Raw genomic sequence first — 18,305 nt, forward strand, 5'->3', positions numbered from 1 at the left:
TCAACCTAATGATCGCATGCGCTCTCGAACAATCTATTTCCGCACACAATCGGCTACGTTCGGCTACTTCCGTAATCGCGCACCTTGGCATTCTGGGACGCAATCATGGCGATGCACGTACCGACAGCGCCGGGCTTTGCCCAGATGTTAAAAGATGGTGCTAAGGTAATTTATATTTCTCATATTAATGTGAAATTGGGTAAATTGGTTAACACTCTGTAAAACTCATGTTTCTGCTTATCACACAGAAATTTCTGTCACTGTTTATTGCTTCTTTCCCAAGCACCATCGAAACCATGTGACAACCATGCTGTTTGTGCTTCTTGTGTTTATGATTTCCAGAACATTCTGGAGAGTTATGTGTTTTTGATTTTAGAAAGAATGATAATTTACTTCGAGGTAGCAACATATCAGTTCATATCGCTTTGAATTTTCTGTTGTTTAGGCCACCACCGTTTTTGACAATTTTGTAAAATCATTATCCTCGATGATAATCCGTCCGCAAGTTTTTACATGCTAGGATTTTGTCGGATTGTTAAGAGTAAGCTCCCTTACCAGTTCAGAAATTTAGATTGTCGATTTAATGTAGGTCTGATAGGCAAATTTTAGCACATTACAAAGTGTTTTGTATTTAACAGTGATTTTATTGTGTAAATGCCTTGTGAAATGTCCAATATATTTGAGTCTTGTAAAGCTGTATAGCTGCGTCATCAGAGGAATTTATACTTTTATTTGATAACCTACATACCAGAGTGACGTTCTGTTAATGACAATAAATAAGGATTAAATGGATTGCTGATCAGCTGCAAAATCCATTACACACTGTGTCTGCTTATTTTACCATACCAAGTATGGTGGCATTATCTTCAACTTGTTGAAGTTGGTCATTATCATTTAGAAGTAGAAGTATACAATAATAACCTGGTTTTTGCACATAAGTCTAAACAAACCTGCTGAAAGCTGCATCCTCTTATGTATGTTCCTGAAGTAAAATAAAAGAGCTAACTTTTTACAGTACTTTCAGAAAACCATGTGCTGATTTCAAACATTCAGAGTGATCTCCTCTTAGTTTATGGATACCTTAAGATTTAACATCACTAAGCACTGTAGAAAGGCCAGCGTAGTCTTGCTCAACCAGATTCTTGTCTATACATGCAAATACTCAGTGACCAAGAATCTTATTGAGAAAAGCTGGGGTGTCCGACATGGCTTAATGAGGGGGGGGGGGGGGTGGTTTATAATTCCAATATACTTATGTAAGTGATATAATTTGATTGTTAGTTACTAGTTAAGATTCCTTTCGCAGCAAGGGATATTTCCAATTGGAAGCAATCGTTTATCACCATGAAGAAGTAATATTTGTTCAAGTTCATGTGAAAACATTTTGAAAATCAGAATTCATGTTGCTGAACCGAAATAATAAGTCCATGCTAGTCTTTATTATTACATTACTGACTAAGAAATGAAGAAGTTAGCACAGTATGTAGTTTATAGAATTGTCAGGTACTCCAGTTTCCTGCTACAGTAAGACACCTCACACACATTCATCCGGGCCAACAAGAATGATTAATATGGGCATGTTATGGAGTTAATTCAGTATATATGACATCTGTGAATAGTTGGGGGGTCAAACAAGTTATTACCGTAAATATTTGCATATAGTGCACACTCGCGTATAGTGCGCAGGTACTTTTTGGAGATCAGATTTTTAAAAAAAAAAAAAAATCTACAGAAAAATTAATTGACTGGTCACTGCGACGAAACATTTGATGTGGTCTGATCCATTGGTAAATAGGAAACCACAATGAGCGTGACCCTAACACCTGTAATTACCTTAAGTAAACAAATTTACCCAGGTACTTTCTCTCTTTTATTTTTTGATCAGATTCATATGTTACTACATGTTAAGAGTTCATATGAGTTTGATGTTGGTCAAAATGCAACATTACAAAACTTTGAAATCCTTAAAATAGATTAGACTCAATGAAACTTGTGGTTTTTATCATCATATTTGAATGAAATTCAGTATGATGTTTAAAGATTTCGGAGGATTTTAATATTGTTCAACATTTGCTAGAGTTACAGATAGATCATTTCAAGTAACTTAAATTTAACTAAATAAAAAATCCCTGAATTTTTGTCAGAGTTACCATACTTAAGTTTAGATAGATAATTTCTTAGTTTCCAGCAAATTACTCTGATATTTTTACTTTAAGATGTGAAGGAAATTTGGTTTTACTTTTATATTAATAAAGATCACTGATTAGTTTGATATTGGTCAAAAATTGGGTAAAGTTTTGTATATCAATAAGATCTGAGATAAGTTCAATATCTGTCCAAATCTGAGTTGCAGGGCTTTGAAAACAGATGATTTCTTTGTTTCTGTCAAATAACTTTTGATTTTTTTTATCATCAAATATAAACCAGTTTTTGTATTGCTTTATAATAGTGAAATCATGAAAGTGGATATTATTGGTCACAGTTCTGTCAATATTTGCCAGAGCTATGTGAATTTAATTATGAAGCAATAGTAAGAAACTGGTTAAAACAACATGTTCTCCAGATGTATTTTGCTTTCCTTAATTTGTAGAGTATGTCCCATTTTCCAGGCCTATCAGTATCTTATACCCATTTGACATAAAGCTTTCCCAAACAAAACACCTGCATTCCTAACAACATTTCTATCTATTGTACCAGATTTGTTCACCTTGATCTTCAATGTATGTCACAAATGCCTTTGGTTGAATGACCCCGCTTTCCCGTTTGCTTGGTCTTCATAACTGACTTCCCTGTGGGGATTAATGTTTCTTAAGCAAATTTTATTTAAAGAACCAAGAGCCTGAAAAGAAAGTGTAACTGTTTCCAAGTTTTTTTTTATTATTTAGAAAAGACGAAGAAAGAGGTTTAAAGTGATTTTGTTATTTGTGTACATATTTTTTGTTCCATGTCTGTTTGAGTGTGAGAAAAATATAGGAAAAAGGTGCCATAAAGGTGTTTATGCACATGACCCTTGTTTTGATCCCTTTACCATTGATTTGGGTATTCATGAACAAATGTGTCACTCATGATGACCAACTTGGCGATGACCTTGCAGAAAATGAGTAGTGATTTAAAACTTATGACAGGGAAGAAAAATCATCAAATGAAAACCTATCATTTATGTTTAAATTTGAATTTTATAGCACTACAGCGGATTGGAAGAAGCCGTCTATAGGAACATAGATGCTTGTAAGGAGTTAGCCAAGACCACACGATCAGCCATGGGTCCACTAGGTAAGATGGTGTGTCTGGTGACAAACGCATGAACAGGCCTTTCAGTAACACAAGATTTAAAGTTAAAGATATATTCTATTTGACACTTGAGTTTGGCATGTTGATTATCTCATATTTTGACAATTGAACCTTAGTGCACAAGTCAGACATTATCTAGTCTTGTAGTAAAACATGTTCACCGATTATACAGATCAGACATTCAGATGCTCATAGCTGGAAGTCAGAAGTTTACCCAGACCAATATTCTTTTAGTTAAGCAATAAAATTTTATCATCAAAATAAGAAATCAACACCAAATCAGAGCTTTTCTTGAATTAAAGCTTCTTGAGGCCGATAATAGGCCCCATTCCCAATTGAAATTATTTCTTATTAAAGCCAAATTCCACAAATTTGCAATTCAATATTGAAAATTCCTTCCTAATTCTACACCAATTTTTTTCCCAAGCTAAGGGGAAAATACCCCATCCCAAACCTGTGAAAAAAGCCTTGCACATATTGCTACTAGAAATTCTTAGGATAAGACGTCAATAGGACTTGGAACTATCACTGAGTAGTTACATAACTTTTAAGTTACAAAACTTTGAAATAACAATCTAGACTTGGAATGAATGAAATATTTGAATAAATTATACGTTGGTTTATTAGCCTGAAGGTTTTCATTACATTCCTTTAAAAATATACATGCCTACCTTTAGGAATAGGTAGAGAAAGAAAATAAGCAATGTAGTATGAAATAAAGAGAAATGTTTTATGTTTTAGGTCAGAATAAGATGGTCATCAACCAGTTGGAGAAGTTGTTTGTGACTAATGATGCTGCAACTATCCTTCGTGAGCTGGAAGTTCAGCATCCTGCAGCCAAGATGTTGGTGATTGCCTCGCATCAACAGGAGCAGGAAGTTGGAGATGGCACTAATTTCACACTTGTCTTTGCTGGAGCTCTCCTGGAGCAGGCAGAAAGTCTGCTTAGAATGGTATGATACATTAAAACTTTCTACTTTATTGATAGGACTGTGACTCATCAAAAGGTAACATCCAAACTTTGCTTAACAAGAATACCACTAAAAGTAGAGTGTTCTGACATTATATACATATGGCTTTGTGGTTGATTTATTATATACATACGGCTTTGTGGTTGGTTTTAAGGAATATCTTAGAAAACTTTGATCAAAGTATTTAATTTACCCAGCTTTTGATTTCCGTTAAACCTTTACCAACATTATTTTATTATATCTACAGGGTTTGTCTGTGACAGAGGTGACTGATGGCTACGAGATGGCAGCCAAAAAAGCTCAAGATCTCCTTCCAGGTAATTCATATGTTAATAGAACAGTAATATTGTTATATACAAAAGTATATTGAACCTTTATCTTAACCTTATGTGGAACATTTTGCTGGATAAATGTATAATGGGTCTTGCTGTGGAAGGAAATTGGTGAACCCATAGGAAAACCATCTGGTCACACAGGCAGCTTGGATAAAATTTCACATTTAAGGATTTAGTAAAAGAATAATAATGATTGTGTGTGGACATGTATGAATTTGAAAGGTCACAAGAACACATGATATAAAATGTTTGATGGAGGAGAATAGACTAGGATACAACCCCACTGATATCATTTAATGGTGTCATATCTTATTTTAGATGCAGAGTATAAAAACCTTTTATCACAGATTTAATTGACCTAGTTAAAAGCATAATAAATTTGATTAATTTGTTAGTTAGCTATTTGTTTCCCTCAAGGACTCCTTAGAATAGAATGAAACTGATACATCACTAAACTGTATCAACTCTGGTTGATGTTCCCAGTATTAAATGAACACTGTCAAGTCTAAAATGTTTTCTTTGTGTAATCTTTTCATTTTGGTGTCAAAATTTGTCTGATGTTGGTTTTCAGTCCAAAAATTGCAAATGTTAGCTCCATTGTCACATTCTAAACCAGATTCCAGATTAACCTGTAGCCGTGTCTGCTTGTTTTAGATCTTGTGTGTGGAGAAATCAAGAATCTGAGAAACAAAGAGGATGTAAAGAAGATTGTCAGATCTGCTATCATGAGCAAACAGTATGGCAATGAAGACTTCCTAGCAGATCTTGTTGTGGATGCCTGTAGTAAGTAATGACTACCTATTTGTTTTGTCAGCACTAGCAAATACATTGTAATTTATCTTGATGGAAACTACATGTATTGTGATATTGATAACTGCGATATCTAAAATCCTAATACAAATTTGTAAAGGGGGGGGGGGTGAAGGGGTACAAAATGCTTGCCCCAACATCACCACTTTTCACTGTATGTTTGTAATTATCCCACTTTACGTTATATGTTTATACCAGACCCCATCACTTTTATTTAGTCAATAACAACTACCTTGAAATCATCATCAAGCATATCTGTATGACCAGAGAAAAGATGCAACTTATTGTAATATAGTCATATAGACTTCCATCTCAATAAAAATTGAATTTTAGTTTAATTTAGTGAGTTCTTGCCATTAATTGTTTTAAAAACAAACCTAAGAAATATATTGATCTTTTTACTTTTAATTCAGATATTATGATTGGTCATGTTAACATAATTTCTGGTTTATTAATCTGCCAAATATTTGTTTTTTGATAGGTTAAAGTTTTTAAAAAACCTTTATCATTTGAATACTAAAATTTTCATATCCTTTTGCAGTATCCATTTTACCACAGAAAGTGAGCTTCAATGTGGATAATGTCAGAACCTCAAAAATTCTGGTAAGTTTGTTCATTCTGGAGTCGTCATGGTAGAGGGACTGATTTAGAACAACCTTCTTATCAATCATACATCATCTATGATGTACATAACTGTATTTCTTCTGTAATGTGCTAATGGGTCCACAACTCTGACGTGCATACTTTGATTTATCCTGTAATAAGTTAATGGACCAACAGCTCTGAGATGCATACTTTAATTTATCCTGTGATAATTACCTTACCTTTGACTTCGTCACTGGTTATATTACTGAACAATAAGTTAGCAGTTGTTTGTTGCTCTCCTGAATGATATTGGTGTAATGATATGGCTGAAGCATATCATGATAAACTGAGACTGTATTCGCATGTCAAAATTTAATCTCGATGAAAGACATGAAAATTTAACATAATATTTTGTTACCAACTGATACAGAATCTCGGAAACATCACACTTTTACAAACACATACATGGTCTCACAAACACTTCACTTTTTGCAAGTGACTAAAAACGTGCATGGCCGTTACAAGTTTAGCTGCAGTTTTTATTAAGAATGAGTCATTATGAAATTAATATGGAACGCGAAAAATGTAATATATTAGTTATTGCAGTATAGCAGTATATCCTTACACCCCTACTGAATAACAATAGATGAGGTTGGGCTTATTACTGGAGAAGTCAAAATGATATAAAATGAAGACTCAGAAACATCACCTTTATAGTTGAATCATAAGCACTGCATCACAAGATGTCTTTCATTTGGAAAAGATGGATTTTTTTTTAAATTGCCTAATAAATCTTGCAATTACTATTAGATTGGCTGCAGTCTTGTGTTGTTGGAATTTGTAGGGAAGTGGGATCAACAACTCAACAGTAATCAGAGGAATGGTGTTCAAACGATTGGTGGAGGGAGATCTGACTAAGGCAGAGAAATGTAAAGTGGCTGTCTATTCCTGTCCTCTTGATTCCATGCAGACAGAAACTTCGGTAAGATCTGTACTTTAGTGGTTATATTTGTAGGTCTTTTTACTATGCTGTTGCTTACCAAATAATATATTGGTTGTATTTTAAGCCACCAGAGAAAAAGTTCAGCCTTGTTAACATTTTACTGGGCCTTTAATATCATTAAAGCAATGAATCTCCATGGTACCAATCAGCAAATGATCCTTACACAGAGCTGTTATTGATCAGGACAGTCTGATAGCCATGAAATATGCCATAATTACCATCTTGAAAATTTATTTTAAACTAAGCCAGAGTCATCTTGTATAGTTTTGATTAGGTATGACCCAGTAAACAAAGTTTAGGTGAAATTATTTTCATTGGGCATTTTTTGCATTTTGTACTTTTTACATTAGAAAAGTACTAAACTGACTTCCAATAACAACTTTCTTGTTGTCCAACCTGAAATATCTGATAGTGTCCAGGTGGCCTCCATTTAGAAGCGACCACCTTGAAAATCTTGAAAGTTTTATTTTCCTGAATAGAAGGCCATATGTAATAGCAGTGTATTAGCACCATCCTTCTCAACAAACAGTGGTATTTTCTTTGAACAAACAAAAATTCACAAAAATATCTTTTCAATTTTTAAACTTCAAGTTGGAAAAAGGCAACAAATAATATTTCAACTATTAAAGTTATACTGAAACTTAAGTTATTTTGTTTTTGTTTTTTCTGGCCAAGCTTGCCAGCTGACTGCTATTTAGACTTTTCAAACAGGTCTTCATTAATTTCAAGTCGACAGAAAACAATTATTTACTATTTCTAGGCTAATATGAGGATTTGTTGACCTGAGAAAGGTGATATTCCCCGAGGCCTCCAAAGAAAAAACTCAATATCTGTTTTGTTACAGAAAAATCCCATGAAAAATAGCATTGTTAAATAATTCTGCCATAGTAATAGACATCAAATTCATTTGACTCCTTTCTTTTCTGACTTGTACATTGAATGCCAGATTCTGTTTGGTGTTTTTGGAAACTTTTTCGAGTACAGTCTTCAATTCTTACTTTGAAACTAAGGCAAGTGGGTTTTCTTGATTCATTGACCTCTGGTCATCTGCCCTGTTAACAGATATGATGCCTTCTCATTGGTTTCATGGAAATTCCCTGTTACTATTTTAAGACAAGGTTATCAATTTGCGATGTTAACTTCTCATGTAGGAATTCACAAGTTTGAGGTTAACACTGTATTTTGTTGAAACATGTGGTTGACCTCAGAGCCAATCACAGGAGAGAGATTTTCTGGTTTTTATATATATATATTCAAAGAGGTCTCCACTCATCAAATGAAAAGTAGTTTAATAATACATCACTAGAGCACCAGTCCTGTCAAGAGCTCTAGTTAAGTTTACAGACTGCTTATGTACAAATATGTTGAAAAACATTCTTCCCTCCAATTTTTGCGACATAAGGAGGGTGGCAATACAAAAACTTGCCTGTGGCAGTAAAAACAGGAATTCTATATCTACAATATAAAAGAGCTCCAAAGCACCCAAATTGGCACTGAGGGAAAGACTTAGTTATTTAGATTTTCTGTATTTTTAAAGCACATTGAGAATGACCATATGCGAGAATTGCAAATTTATTGAGGGAATGATATTGTGAGGAAATCTGTTACAAAAGTTGGCAAAAGTGAGGATGGCATAGTAACGGGTAACAAAAGGTAAGAGAGCATTGTAATTAATGATAAAAAGGTTTTGCACATGTATTGATGATCATCGTGTGATCTTATTTTACAGGGTAAGGTATTGATCAAATCTGCTGAGGAACTGCAAGCATTTAGCAAAGGAGAAGAAAATTTAATGGAAGAAGTAAGTATGGCATGATTCAGTTAGATTACTTTAAATTAAACTTCTTCATTTTAGATGATCATGGTAGAAACAGTTAAAACAACCACTCTTATCAACCAGAAGTATGGCATTTTCAAAGAATCTACCCTTTAATCGAGAAGATTTAACTCCCATTTTTTTTCACAAATAGCTGTGGGGCAAAAAATGATGCTATGTTTTCGTTTTTACAGCAAATCAAATCCATAGCTGATACTGGCTGTAAAGTGGTGGTTTCTGGAGGAAAGGTTGGGGAGCTTGCACTACATTTCTGTAACAAGTACCAATTGATGGTGGTGAGGCTAATGTCCAAGTGGGACCTTAGGAGACTGTGCAAGTCTATAGGAGCCACACCCCTACCTAGGATTGTAAGTAATATTAAAGTCTCTAGGACCTACACCCATTCTAGTCTTCTAAGGCTGCATTCATGTAACGGGGTTGAAATGTTATAGGTGGTCTTGAATTATGTCTCTATACACAAAGGGCACTTGTACCAAATGTTAGACCTATTGTATGTAAAGCTCAAAATGCACAGTTTCAGAATTTCTTGTTGAGCATGAATCAATTAACTAAGATTAAGATACCATCCATTTCACTCATACTTTATAGCACAATGCTCCCAGAAATATGTGAGTGCATTGACCCCACTTTTTATGCTGAAATTCTGAAAACTAATGATATTCAGCAAGTTAGTTTGGGACAGGAATGGCTGGACCCCTCAAACTGCATGTGCCAAATATTCATCAATCCAACATCGGTCCCAATTTGTACAAACTGTTTCAACTGCTTATGTGAAAGTGCCCTGAGTAATATGAAAGTCCTTAGAACCCACACCCTTTCCTAGGATTCACAGCTGCAAGTCTTCTTGTTGCAAATTGCATCAGGAGGAAGTGGCTCCGATTGTTGAAGTGGAACTACTTGCTAGTAGAGTTTCTGCTGCATGTTAAGTCATTTCTAAAACACTAGTAGTCTATCTAAATAAATAACATTGAAGTCTGTTGGATTCAGTTGATGCTTAAGATGCTCAGAAATTATGAAATGACAGAATCTGTTATGCATGGAAATGAACCTGAAGTTTAATTATATATGTGTACACTCTAATTACATGTTTTATAAGTATGATGTCTAAATGTTCAAAACATCACATTCAAGATTTGTGCATATTTTCCTAGTTTCATATAAGACACTTTGAAATAGCTCTTAAAAATCACTCCACTTGAAGTGTTGGGTATTTTAAATTCATACACTCAAGTATGAAATGTCTTGTCTATGAAAATCTATATACTATAGCTAAACTGTGGAACCTTTATACACAACGGGCACTGGAGAGTAAGCTAGATGTTTGGATTGTATGATGAAGATAGTGAATAAGAATAGATGAAAATTAAATGAATTAGTCAACAGAGTATCTATCCTGTACTGTTGATGTTACATTAAATTTTTACTTTAATCAATCTAAGAAATCACAAAGTTACACCTGTCAGTTTGAATTAATTATGTTTCAGACACCACCAACAACAGAAGAAAGTGGATACTGTGATCATGTGTATGTAGATGAGATTGGAGACACTTCTGTTATTGTGTTCAAACAAGGTATAAACCATTATTTTTCTCTTGTTTTATATAGTGTTGAATTTATTCTGCATCAGCAGAATGGAATAACATTGTTCTTCCAAGTATTCATTGGTAGGGCACTATAGTTTTCCTCTCTGTCTGTTCCTGCAGTTTGTCAGTGCTCTAGCTGCTCCATTCCTTGAGAAATTCTCATCAATTTTGACACACTCATTAACCATTAAAATATCTTCAGACAAGTTCAAATTTCAAGGTTGCTTGGTCAAGGTCACTTAATATTTTAAGAAAGTCATTCTCAGTGCTCTAGCTTTTTTGGGGCTGGTAGGGGACATGTTTTGGTTCAGCAATACTCGGCATGCTTGTTTGAAATATATTCAAAATACAAAAGAATTTTAGTTATCTTGTTATATTTATCGAATAGATTTATTCAAATTTGAACACAATCTTTTTCTGATACATAGACTTGATATCCTGTTTTGATTTTTCTTGCAGACAAGGAAGAGAGTGCTGTGTCAACTATTATTGTCCGAGGCTCCACAGACAATATTCTGGACGATGTTGTACGGGCTGTTGATGATGGTGTCAACACATTTAAGGCATTAACAAAGGTAAGAAAAGCAGCTTTATGTCTATTCTGACTGTTAGCTTATTTCTTTTAAGATTTCAGAGTTGAGTTTTGAGATAAGATATACATTTAGATTAATATATGGTTTGCTGATTGCTTTTAGGATGTAAGAGTTGTACCAGGAGCTGGTGCCACTGAAATAGAATTGGCCAAACAACTGACTACATATGGAGAGGTGTGTATGAACTTCTTTTAGTAACATTTATTTTGCATTCTGATCAGTTCTGTGATGTTCGAGCAGGTTTCCAAGTATTTTCTGAAAGAAATTCATATTTATTTATTATGGAAATTCACTATTAAAAAGTCTTGAAACATATATGCTTCTAAAAATGTTAGCAATAAAACCATCAAAAGCTTATTTGAAGATTATTTTGTAATACCTGAAAGCATTTTTAATATGACGTAGTGTTTAAACCGTAATGTTAAAAAAACATTTTTTTTTTTGTCCTGAAGGGTCGTCCTGGTCTAGAGCAATATGCAATTATGAAGTTTGCAGAATCTTTGGAAGTCATTCCACGAGCTATATCTGAGAATGCTGGAGCAAAGGTAAGTAGCTCCATTACCTTACTTGTAAATACTACCCACTTCCCCAAAATTAAGCTAAGAAGAAAATCTCTATAGCTTGTTTGGTGGGACCATAGTGAAAACCTTTAATATTTTCTCCAACAATTACGAAACAAGTTATACAAACTCATGTTTATCACTCATGTTGGCTCATGCTTAAGCATATGTAAGGTCTTACTGTGGAAAGAAACTAAAGTACCCAGAGGAAACCCATACCATTTCACCTCTGATAAGGAAATCAAACCCTAAAGGCCTTGATGAAAGGCAATTGTGTTACCATTGCACCTCCTGAACACCCTTAGTTGTGTTTAATCCCCAACGGAGCCATTGAAAACATAACTACATTTATTATAATATACTGAAATATGAATTTTAGTTTGGGTTTGTAATAACTTCAATATCTCTTGCCAATCATATTCCTTTCACATGGATAAACAGTGTGATGATCCAACAGTTGTGAATAGCACAAGTTCAGCATAAAATTACACTTGTGATTACAGGCCACTGAAGTGCTGTCCAAGCTCTATGCTGCTCACCAGGAGGGGAAAAAGAATGTTGGGGTTGACATAGAGGTAATGGTCTAGATTTCTTAATTACCTTTAACAAACTTTGTGATGAAAAATATTGCTAATAATATCAGAATAATGTTTAAATAACTTGCCTTTTTGGTTGAATAAAAACTATTTGTATTTATAAATAAACTTACAGTTGATTTTAAATGTCTTTTGGATGTCTGCAGGGGTTTTGAATATTTTATAGTAAACAACAGTTGAAAAAAAATGTGATATATTTGTGAAATATATTTGGTAATTGGGTTTATTTTTTTCCAAAATTAAGAAAAAAAGAATCTTCAACAGGAGTTTCTTTCAAGATAAATATCTTTTGGTATATGTTGCTAGGAATAACATTTTCCCTTTTAATTTCTGAAGTTAATCAATTTCATTTCAATTTGTCTTTCATTCCACCAGGCCAGTCCAGTTGATGTTGCTGATGCTGTAGAGAAGGAAATCTTAGATCTGTACATTAACAAGTTCTGGGGCATAAAGTTTGCCACAGCAGCTGCCTGTACTGTACTCAAAGTGGACCAGGTAAGATGGGTTACTCTGTTACTGTTCTTCACAATTTCTGAACTCTTAAAGGCCATGACGTGTCTCTCTCTCTCTCCCTCTCTCTCCCTCTCTCTCTCTCTCTCTCTCTCTCTTTCTCTCTCTGAGTTGTGTATCTTCTAATTATAGAACAAGTCTATGAAAGAGAACCTTTAAAAGGGAGTGCTAATTTTTGCCGCCTTATGGTAATGATGAAATGAGACAAATGTCTTACTGTTTTAGAACATGGTCATTTCCATTGATTTTATGACTGTGTTCAATCATTTTCTCCATAACAGATAGTGACATGGACAAGTATATTGTACCCAGTATTTATGAAAGTTTACAGTGTCTCATAACAATGATTCTTTAACTTGACAGATCATCATGGCTAAACCAGCAGGCGGACCAAAAGCAAAGGAGAACAAGAACTGGGATGATGATTAAACTACTTGAACATATTAGGAAATTATCAAAGGACATTCATGACGGCATCCATTTTTTTTTTATATATATATTCACCTGTTGTCGATGAAAGCGCTTTGGATTTTTTTGGAGAATGTTGAAAAGTGAAGTATGTTAGAAGATGTGTAAGGGAAAGAAAGGCGAGTGCAGAAGAGTGTTTTGAACTTTCATTTGCATGTGTGGAATATCTAATATCTAGACCAAATTGAGCAAGTGATATCCGTTTGATATTATTTTTCAGAATATATTGGTAGTGAATCACTTCAGTACAACCATAATATAGTTAGGCCTTTGTTGTACTTATTAAGTACGGTCAAACTAGACTAAAATGTTTTCACAGAATTACACTGCCGTGCATTGTACCAACTTTACTTTGATATTATGTGTCATACAAGGAAATTATTGGTGACTTGGATTGAATGTAGCTAAGGAAAAACAGCTTGGTAAGTGCACAAATCGAACACTGTTCTTGAATCATATCTCCTTCAAAACAAAACTAGAGTTTATTTCACATATTGCTCTGAATTGTTCAGCTACCGGTACAACCTAGTGCTATATGGACATACTGTATATCCAATCATTTGATTAGGGCTGCAGTCTCTGTGTGTGGTGTGAGTGTATTATTTATACTTGTCAGCTTTGTACCTTCAAAGTCATGTACTCTTTTGAATTCCTTTTTTATGTGATCGCAATTTTTGTCCCAAAAAAAAAGTACAAAATTGAATAGTAGATGCTTGTTTGTTTTTTATATTGTTTATCTCCACAATCAGAGATCAGAAGGAGATATCAGTATCAGCTGTCTGTCCCTAAGTCATCTCACATCTTTTCCACACAGTTACCATACATTTTGCCAATTACATGAAAACTTCATCCACTGCTTCTGCAATGTGCTTACTTGGGATTGTTTTATGGGTCAGAAGTCACAGGTCAAGGTCACTTACAATATTTAGAGTTCTGTCGGGCAGTAGCTCTCCACTATAAACAGGAAATCGGTTCCCACATATTATATAAACTTTATCCTTTGATTGCTAACAGATAGTTCTTGTTAAAGGTCAGTGTACATTTCAAGAAGTGAAAGGACAGTTTTGTCTGAACAGAAAATTAGTTCCTGCACTTTATTAGCTCGCCTATTATTATATGGACGTGTCCAATCAAACGACAAAGTGAGCTGATGGCATACCACAGCTCAGGACCATCCAACTTTTCCTACAAATCTCTACTAGTTATGGTGATTGAGTAGATTTTGACCAAATATGGTCAAAAGAATTCTTGGCGGAGAGGGGGGGGGGGACTTAATTTAACATTAATGGTGTCTGGACATAACCCCTTGACCAGTGGGGTGCAAAAGGAATAAATTCATTCTCTAGGAATGTCCAGATTATGTCCCATATTTGTCTGAAGCATTCTTCGGGGAATGACTCAATTTTGTATTAACAGTAGGTCTTGCCTCCATGGGGCAAGGCCTGATAGGGGAAATGGAGAAAATTCTTTTGTGGGAATGTCGGGATTCTGACCCACTTTGGCCTTAAGCATCCTTGTTTAAAGGGAATCAATTTTGTATTAATGGCGAGTCTTTGCCCCTGAGGCTGGAGGCAGTGGCCCAATAAGCTAAATAGAACAAATTCTTTATAATCTTCTGTAGGAATGTCGGAATCCAATGCCACTTTGGTATGAAGCATCCAAAGGTGGAAAGAATTCAATTTTACATAAACATTGAATCTGGGGACGGTGTCCAATACTGGAAATGGAATATTTTTTTTATAATCCTTTTATGGGAATGGATAAGACACTCCCATTTTGGTCTGAATCATTGCTTGGGTGAAGGAGAATTAATCTTTAATGGTTTGACTGGGGGCGAGGCCTAATGGGAAAATAGACGCAAACTTTTAGAATTCCATTTCCTTTAGTTTAGATGTAACAATTTCAGCCCAAGCCAGTTGAGCAATACAGGCCATATGTGCCTCTTGTGTAAACTTATCTTTTGCTGCTTCACATAAAGCGTTTCATAGAGGTTGCTTTTGGGTCTACATGTCACTGTTAACAGAGAATAGGTTTTCCTCAATTTCTTTGTTCATTTTGGCGGTGGCCTGTGGGCATTTACGTTCAAATTTCGGGCTAACCTCAAAACACCTTAAAAACGTAACATGTGCTTTAGCCTGCAAACTGCCAACCGTAGTGTATTGTTGAAATCCTGGACATGCCAACTGTGAAATGATTGCTGAAGATATTTTAATTAACTCTGGGATAGAGAAGATAAGCCAAGATTCAATAGTGTGAAATATTGATTTATGCTTGCAACTTCACCAGGGGAAAATGTTACTCGTATCTTGCAGTGCTACAAGAAAGTCAACTAAAAATCTATTCGAGAAACATTTCGTCAAATCAAATCGCTATAGTAACACATTTCCTTCTCAGGAATTACAATCCGAAGATTTTACACTTCCATACCTAAACGGTAATAATACTACTTCTGGGTCTACAGGTCACTACAAAGAATAGGTTTTCCTCAGTTTCTTTGTTCATTTTGGCAGTGGCCTGTGGGCATTAACGTTAAAATTTTGAGCTAACCTCAAAACACCTTATAAACGTAATATGTTGTGCTTTAGCCTGCAAAATGCCAACCGTAGTGTGTTCCTGAAATGTTGGACATGCCAACTGTGAAATGATTGTTTAGATATTTTAATTATCAACATGGGGATAGAGAAGATAAGCCAAGATTCAATAGTATGAAATATTGATTTATGCTTGCAACTTCACCAGGGGAAAATGTTACTCGTATCTTGCAGTGCTACAAGAAAGTCGACTAAAAATCTATTCGAGAAACATTTCGTCAAATCGCTATAGTAACACATTTCCTTGTCTGGAATTACAATCCAACGATTTTACACTCCTTTATCTAAACGGTAATAATACTACTAGAACAAAACGTACTTCATATCGTTTGCAAATTGCAGGTCACTTCTTCTCAAATGTACTTTGTATAAAGAGACGACGAACAATCACGTTCTTAAAAATCTTCCACTGCTTACCGAGACATTTCATAGAGTACCTGGTAACAACCTTGAAGTAACAAACGTTTCCGTTCAGTATTAGAGGTGTCCATGATCAGATCAGTTTCAGTGATGCTTTCCATGAGTAAACAGTGATGGGAGATCGCGAATGTATCCGGTAGTATGGTTTGTTCAGTGTAACAAGCGAGGGATGAGCACAAGAAGACACCGAAGTCATCAATATTGTGTAAAGCCCAAACGCGTCATGTGTTGTTTGAACTCTTTAATAGTTGTAGACACCGTCGTCATGTGTTGTTTGAAATCTAACATATGTAGACACCCGGTTCGTCATGTGTTGTTTGAAATCTAACATATGTAGACACCCGGTTCGTCATGTGTTGTTTGAAATCTAACATATGTAGACACCCGGTTCGTCATGTGTTGTTTGAAATCTAACATCATAAGACACTTTAGACGCTGTCGTCTTGAGTTGTTTGAAATCTAGCATCATTAGACACCGTCATCATGTGTTGGTTGAAATATAACACCTGCAAACACTAGGTTCGTCATTTATTGTTTGAAATCTTAACATTATTAGACACAGTCGTCATGTATTGTTTGAAATCAAACATATGTAGACTCCCGGTTCGTTATGTGTTGTTTGAAATCTAACATCATAAGACACTTTAGACACTGTCGTCATGAATTGTTTTAAAATCTTTTATCTGTAGACACCGTGATCATGTGTTTTGATTCGATACAACACGAACGCGACCTAGCATACGACTTCCTCTGATGTATGACTCCGTCATTAATGGATAAGTATTGGTGTTTCAAAACCAGTGCTTTAATGTTTTGTTTTGTTTTTGTTTTTTGTTTTCCAGGGTTTAGATATTGATGTTGTTCTATAGGTGAGATGGAGGTATCATTATCACATAATGATGGCCCACACACAAATAAATACACGTGCGTTGGTTCAATAATTTTTGACAGGGACTAAATTGTGAGGTGATTTGTTTGTCTTCCAGGGATATAATAATGCTTGTTCTAAGAAAATGATATGAGAATGAACTATCATTATCATTTAATGACGAACAAACCCACATGTTAACGATGTCTCCAGTACTGCCTGCACAGGGGCTTGATGGTTAAATTTATGACAAGGTGTCATTTATTCATGGAGTACTGCTGATACCAGTATTTGATCAAATTGATAGAGATATCTAATATACTAAACAAAAGAAGAAAGGTAACACTACTTTATTCTGTGATTAATTAATTAACCCCTTCATAAATCCTTACCAATCATGTACGAATAAAGTAATTGATTAATTCTGATAAAACTGCAGTCATGGTTCATTATAAAACTTTGCGTTCAGTTGATTTTATTCGACTGTAAAGGACGTTTGGGTCAATTTCAAAGGGAACACCATTAGTAACGGGTATGGCCACCGTTTGCGAAGTAAACAGCATTGCAGCGTCGTCGCATGGAACTCGTAAACCGGCGGATAATTCGAGGAGAGATGTTGTTCCTTTCAGCGATCAAGGCTTCTCTCACGCGTCGCCCAAGAACGTCCCAGACATGCTCAATCGGTGACAAATCAGGTGATTTAGATGGCCAATCTAACACCTGTACGTTATTCTGCTGCAAGGAACTCGTAAACCGACTGGTGTGCGCTGAGAGCGTTATCCTGTTCAGCGAAAAATGGCGCCAACGCCATGGCAAGTTTGAATGGCAGAACCACTGGTCTTAAAATTTCGTCCCGATATCGAATGCCGGTTAAATTTCCATTTAACACAACAAGCCTGGTACAAGTCCCCCCACAAATACCAGCCCAGACCATTACACTTCCGCCGCCAAAGCGGTCCCGTTCTGTGACTAAGCAGTTCGCAAAACGCTCCCCTCGTCGCCTCCATACTCTGCGCCTTCCGTCACCGTGTTGCAGACAAAACCTGGACTCATCTGAAAACAGAACATTGTTCCATTGTCGTAAGGCCCAACGACGGTGAACACGGGTCCAGTTACGCCGATTATTACGGTGACGTCGCAACAAATTGGGTCCAGTGTAGGGACGCCGCGCTTTCAATTGGTAGGCCCTCAACCTGTTGCGGACTGTTTGGGGGAGACACACGACGCCCACACAATGTCCTTGTAGTCTCTACTGCGGTTACGAATCGATTGCGCAAGTGTAT

General features: G+C 35.5%; 1 protein-coding gene across 1 annotated transcript; it reads left to right on the plus strand.

Annotated features, from left to right (window-relative positions):
* Positions 1 to 105: 105 nt before the first annotated feature.
* On the plus strand, positions 106 to 13,851 carry LOC132547933 (T-complex protein 1 subunit theta-like). Its single transcript, XM_060211739.1, has 16 exons — positions 106 to 165; positions 3,183 to 3,273; positions 4,033 to 4,244; positions 4,510 to 4,579; positions 5,252 to 5,380; positions 5,949 to 6,010; positions 6,837 to 6,974; positions 8,725 to 8,796; positions 9,006 to 9,179; positions 10,317 to 10,404; positions 10,876 to 10,991; positions 11,112 to 11,183; positions 11,462 to 11,554; positions 12,073 to 12,144; positions 12,541 to 12,660; positions 13,039 to 13,851. Exons 1-16 carry the CDS (start codon positions 106 to 108, stop codon positions 13,102 to 13,104), a joined length of 1,635 nt encoding a protein of 544 aa, XP_060067722.1. The 3' UTR covers positions 13,105 to 13,851.
* The last annotated feature ends 4,454 nt before the right edge of the window (positions 13,852 to 18,305 follow it).

This window comes from Ylistrum balloti, unplaced genomic scaffold, assembly GCF_031769215.1.
Source record: "Ylistrum balloti isolate Yb309-2 unplaced genomic scaffold, AGI_CSIRO_Ybal_v1 Utg369990, whole genome shotgun sequence".
NCBI classification, from domain to species: domain Eukaryota; kingdom Metazoa; phylum Mollusca; class Bivalvia; order Pectinida; family Pectinidae; genus Ylistrum; species Ylistrum balloti.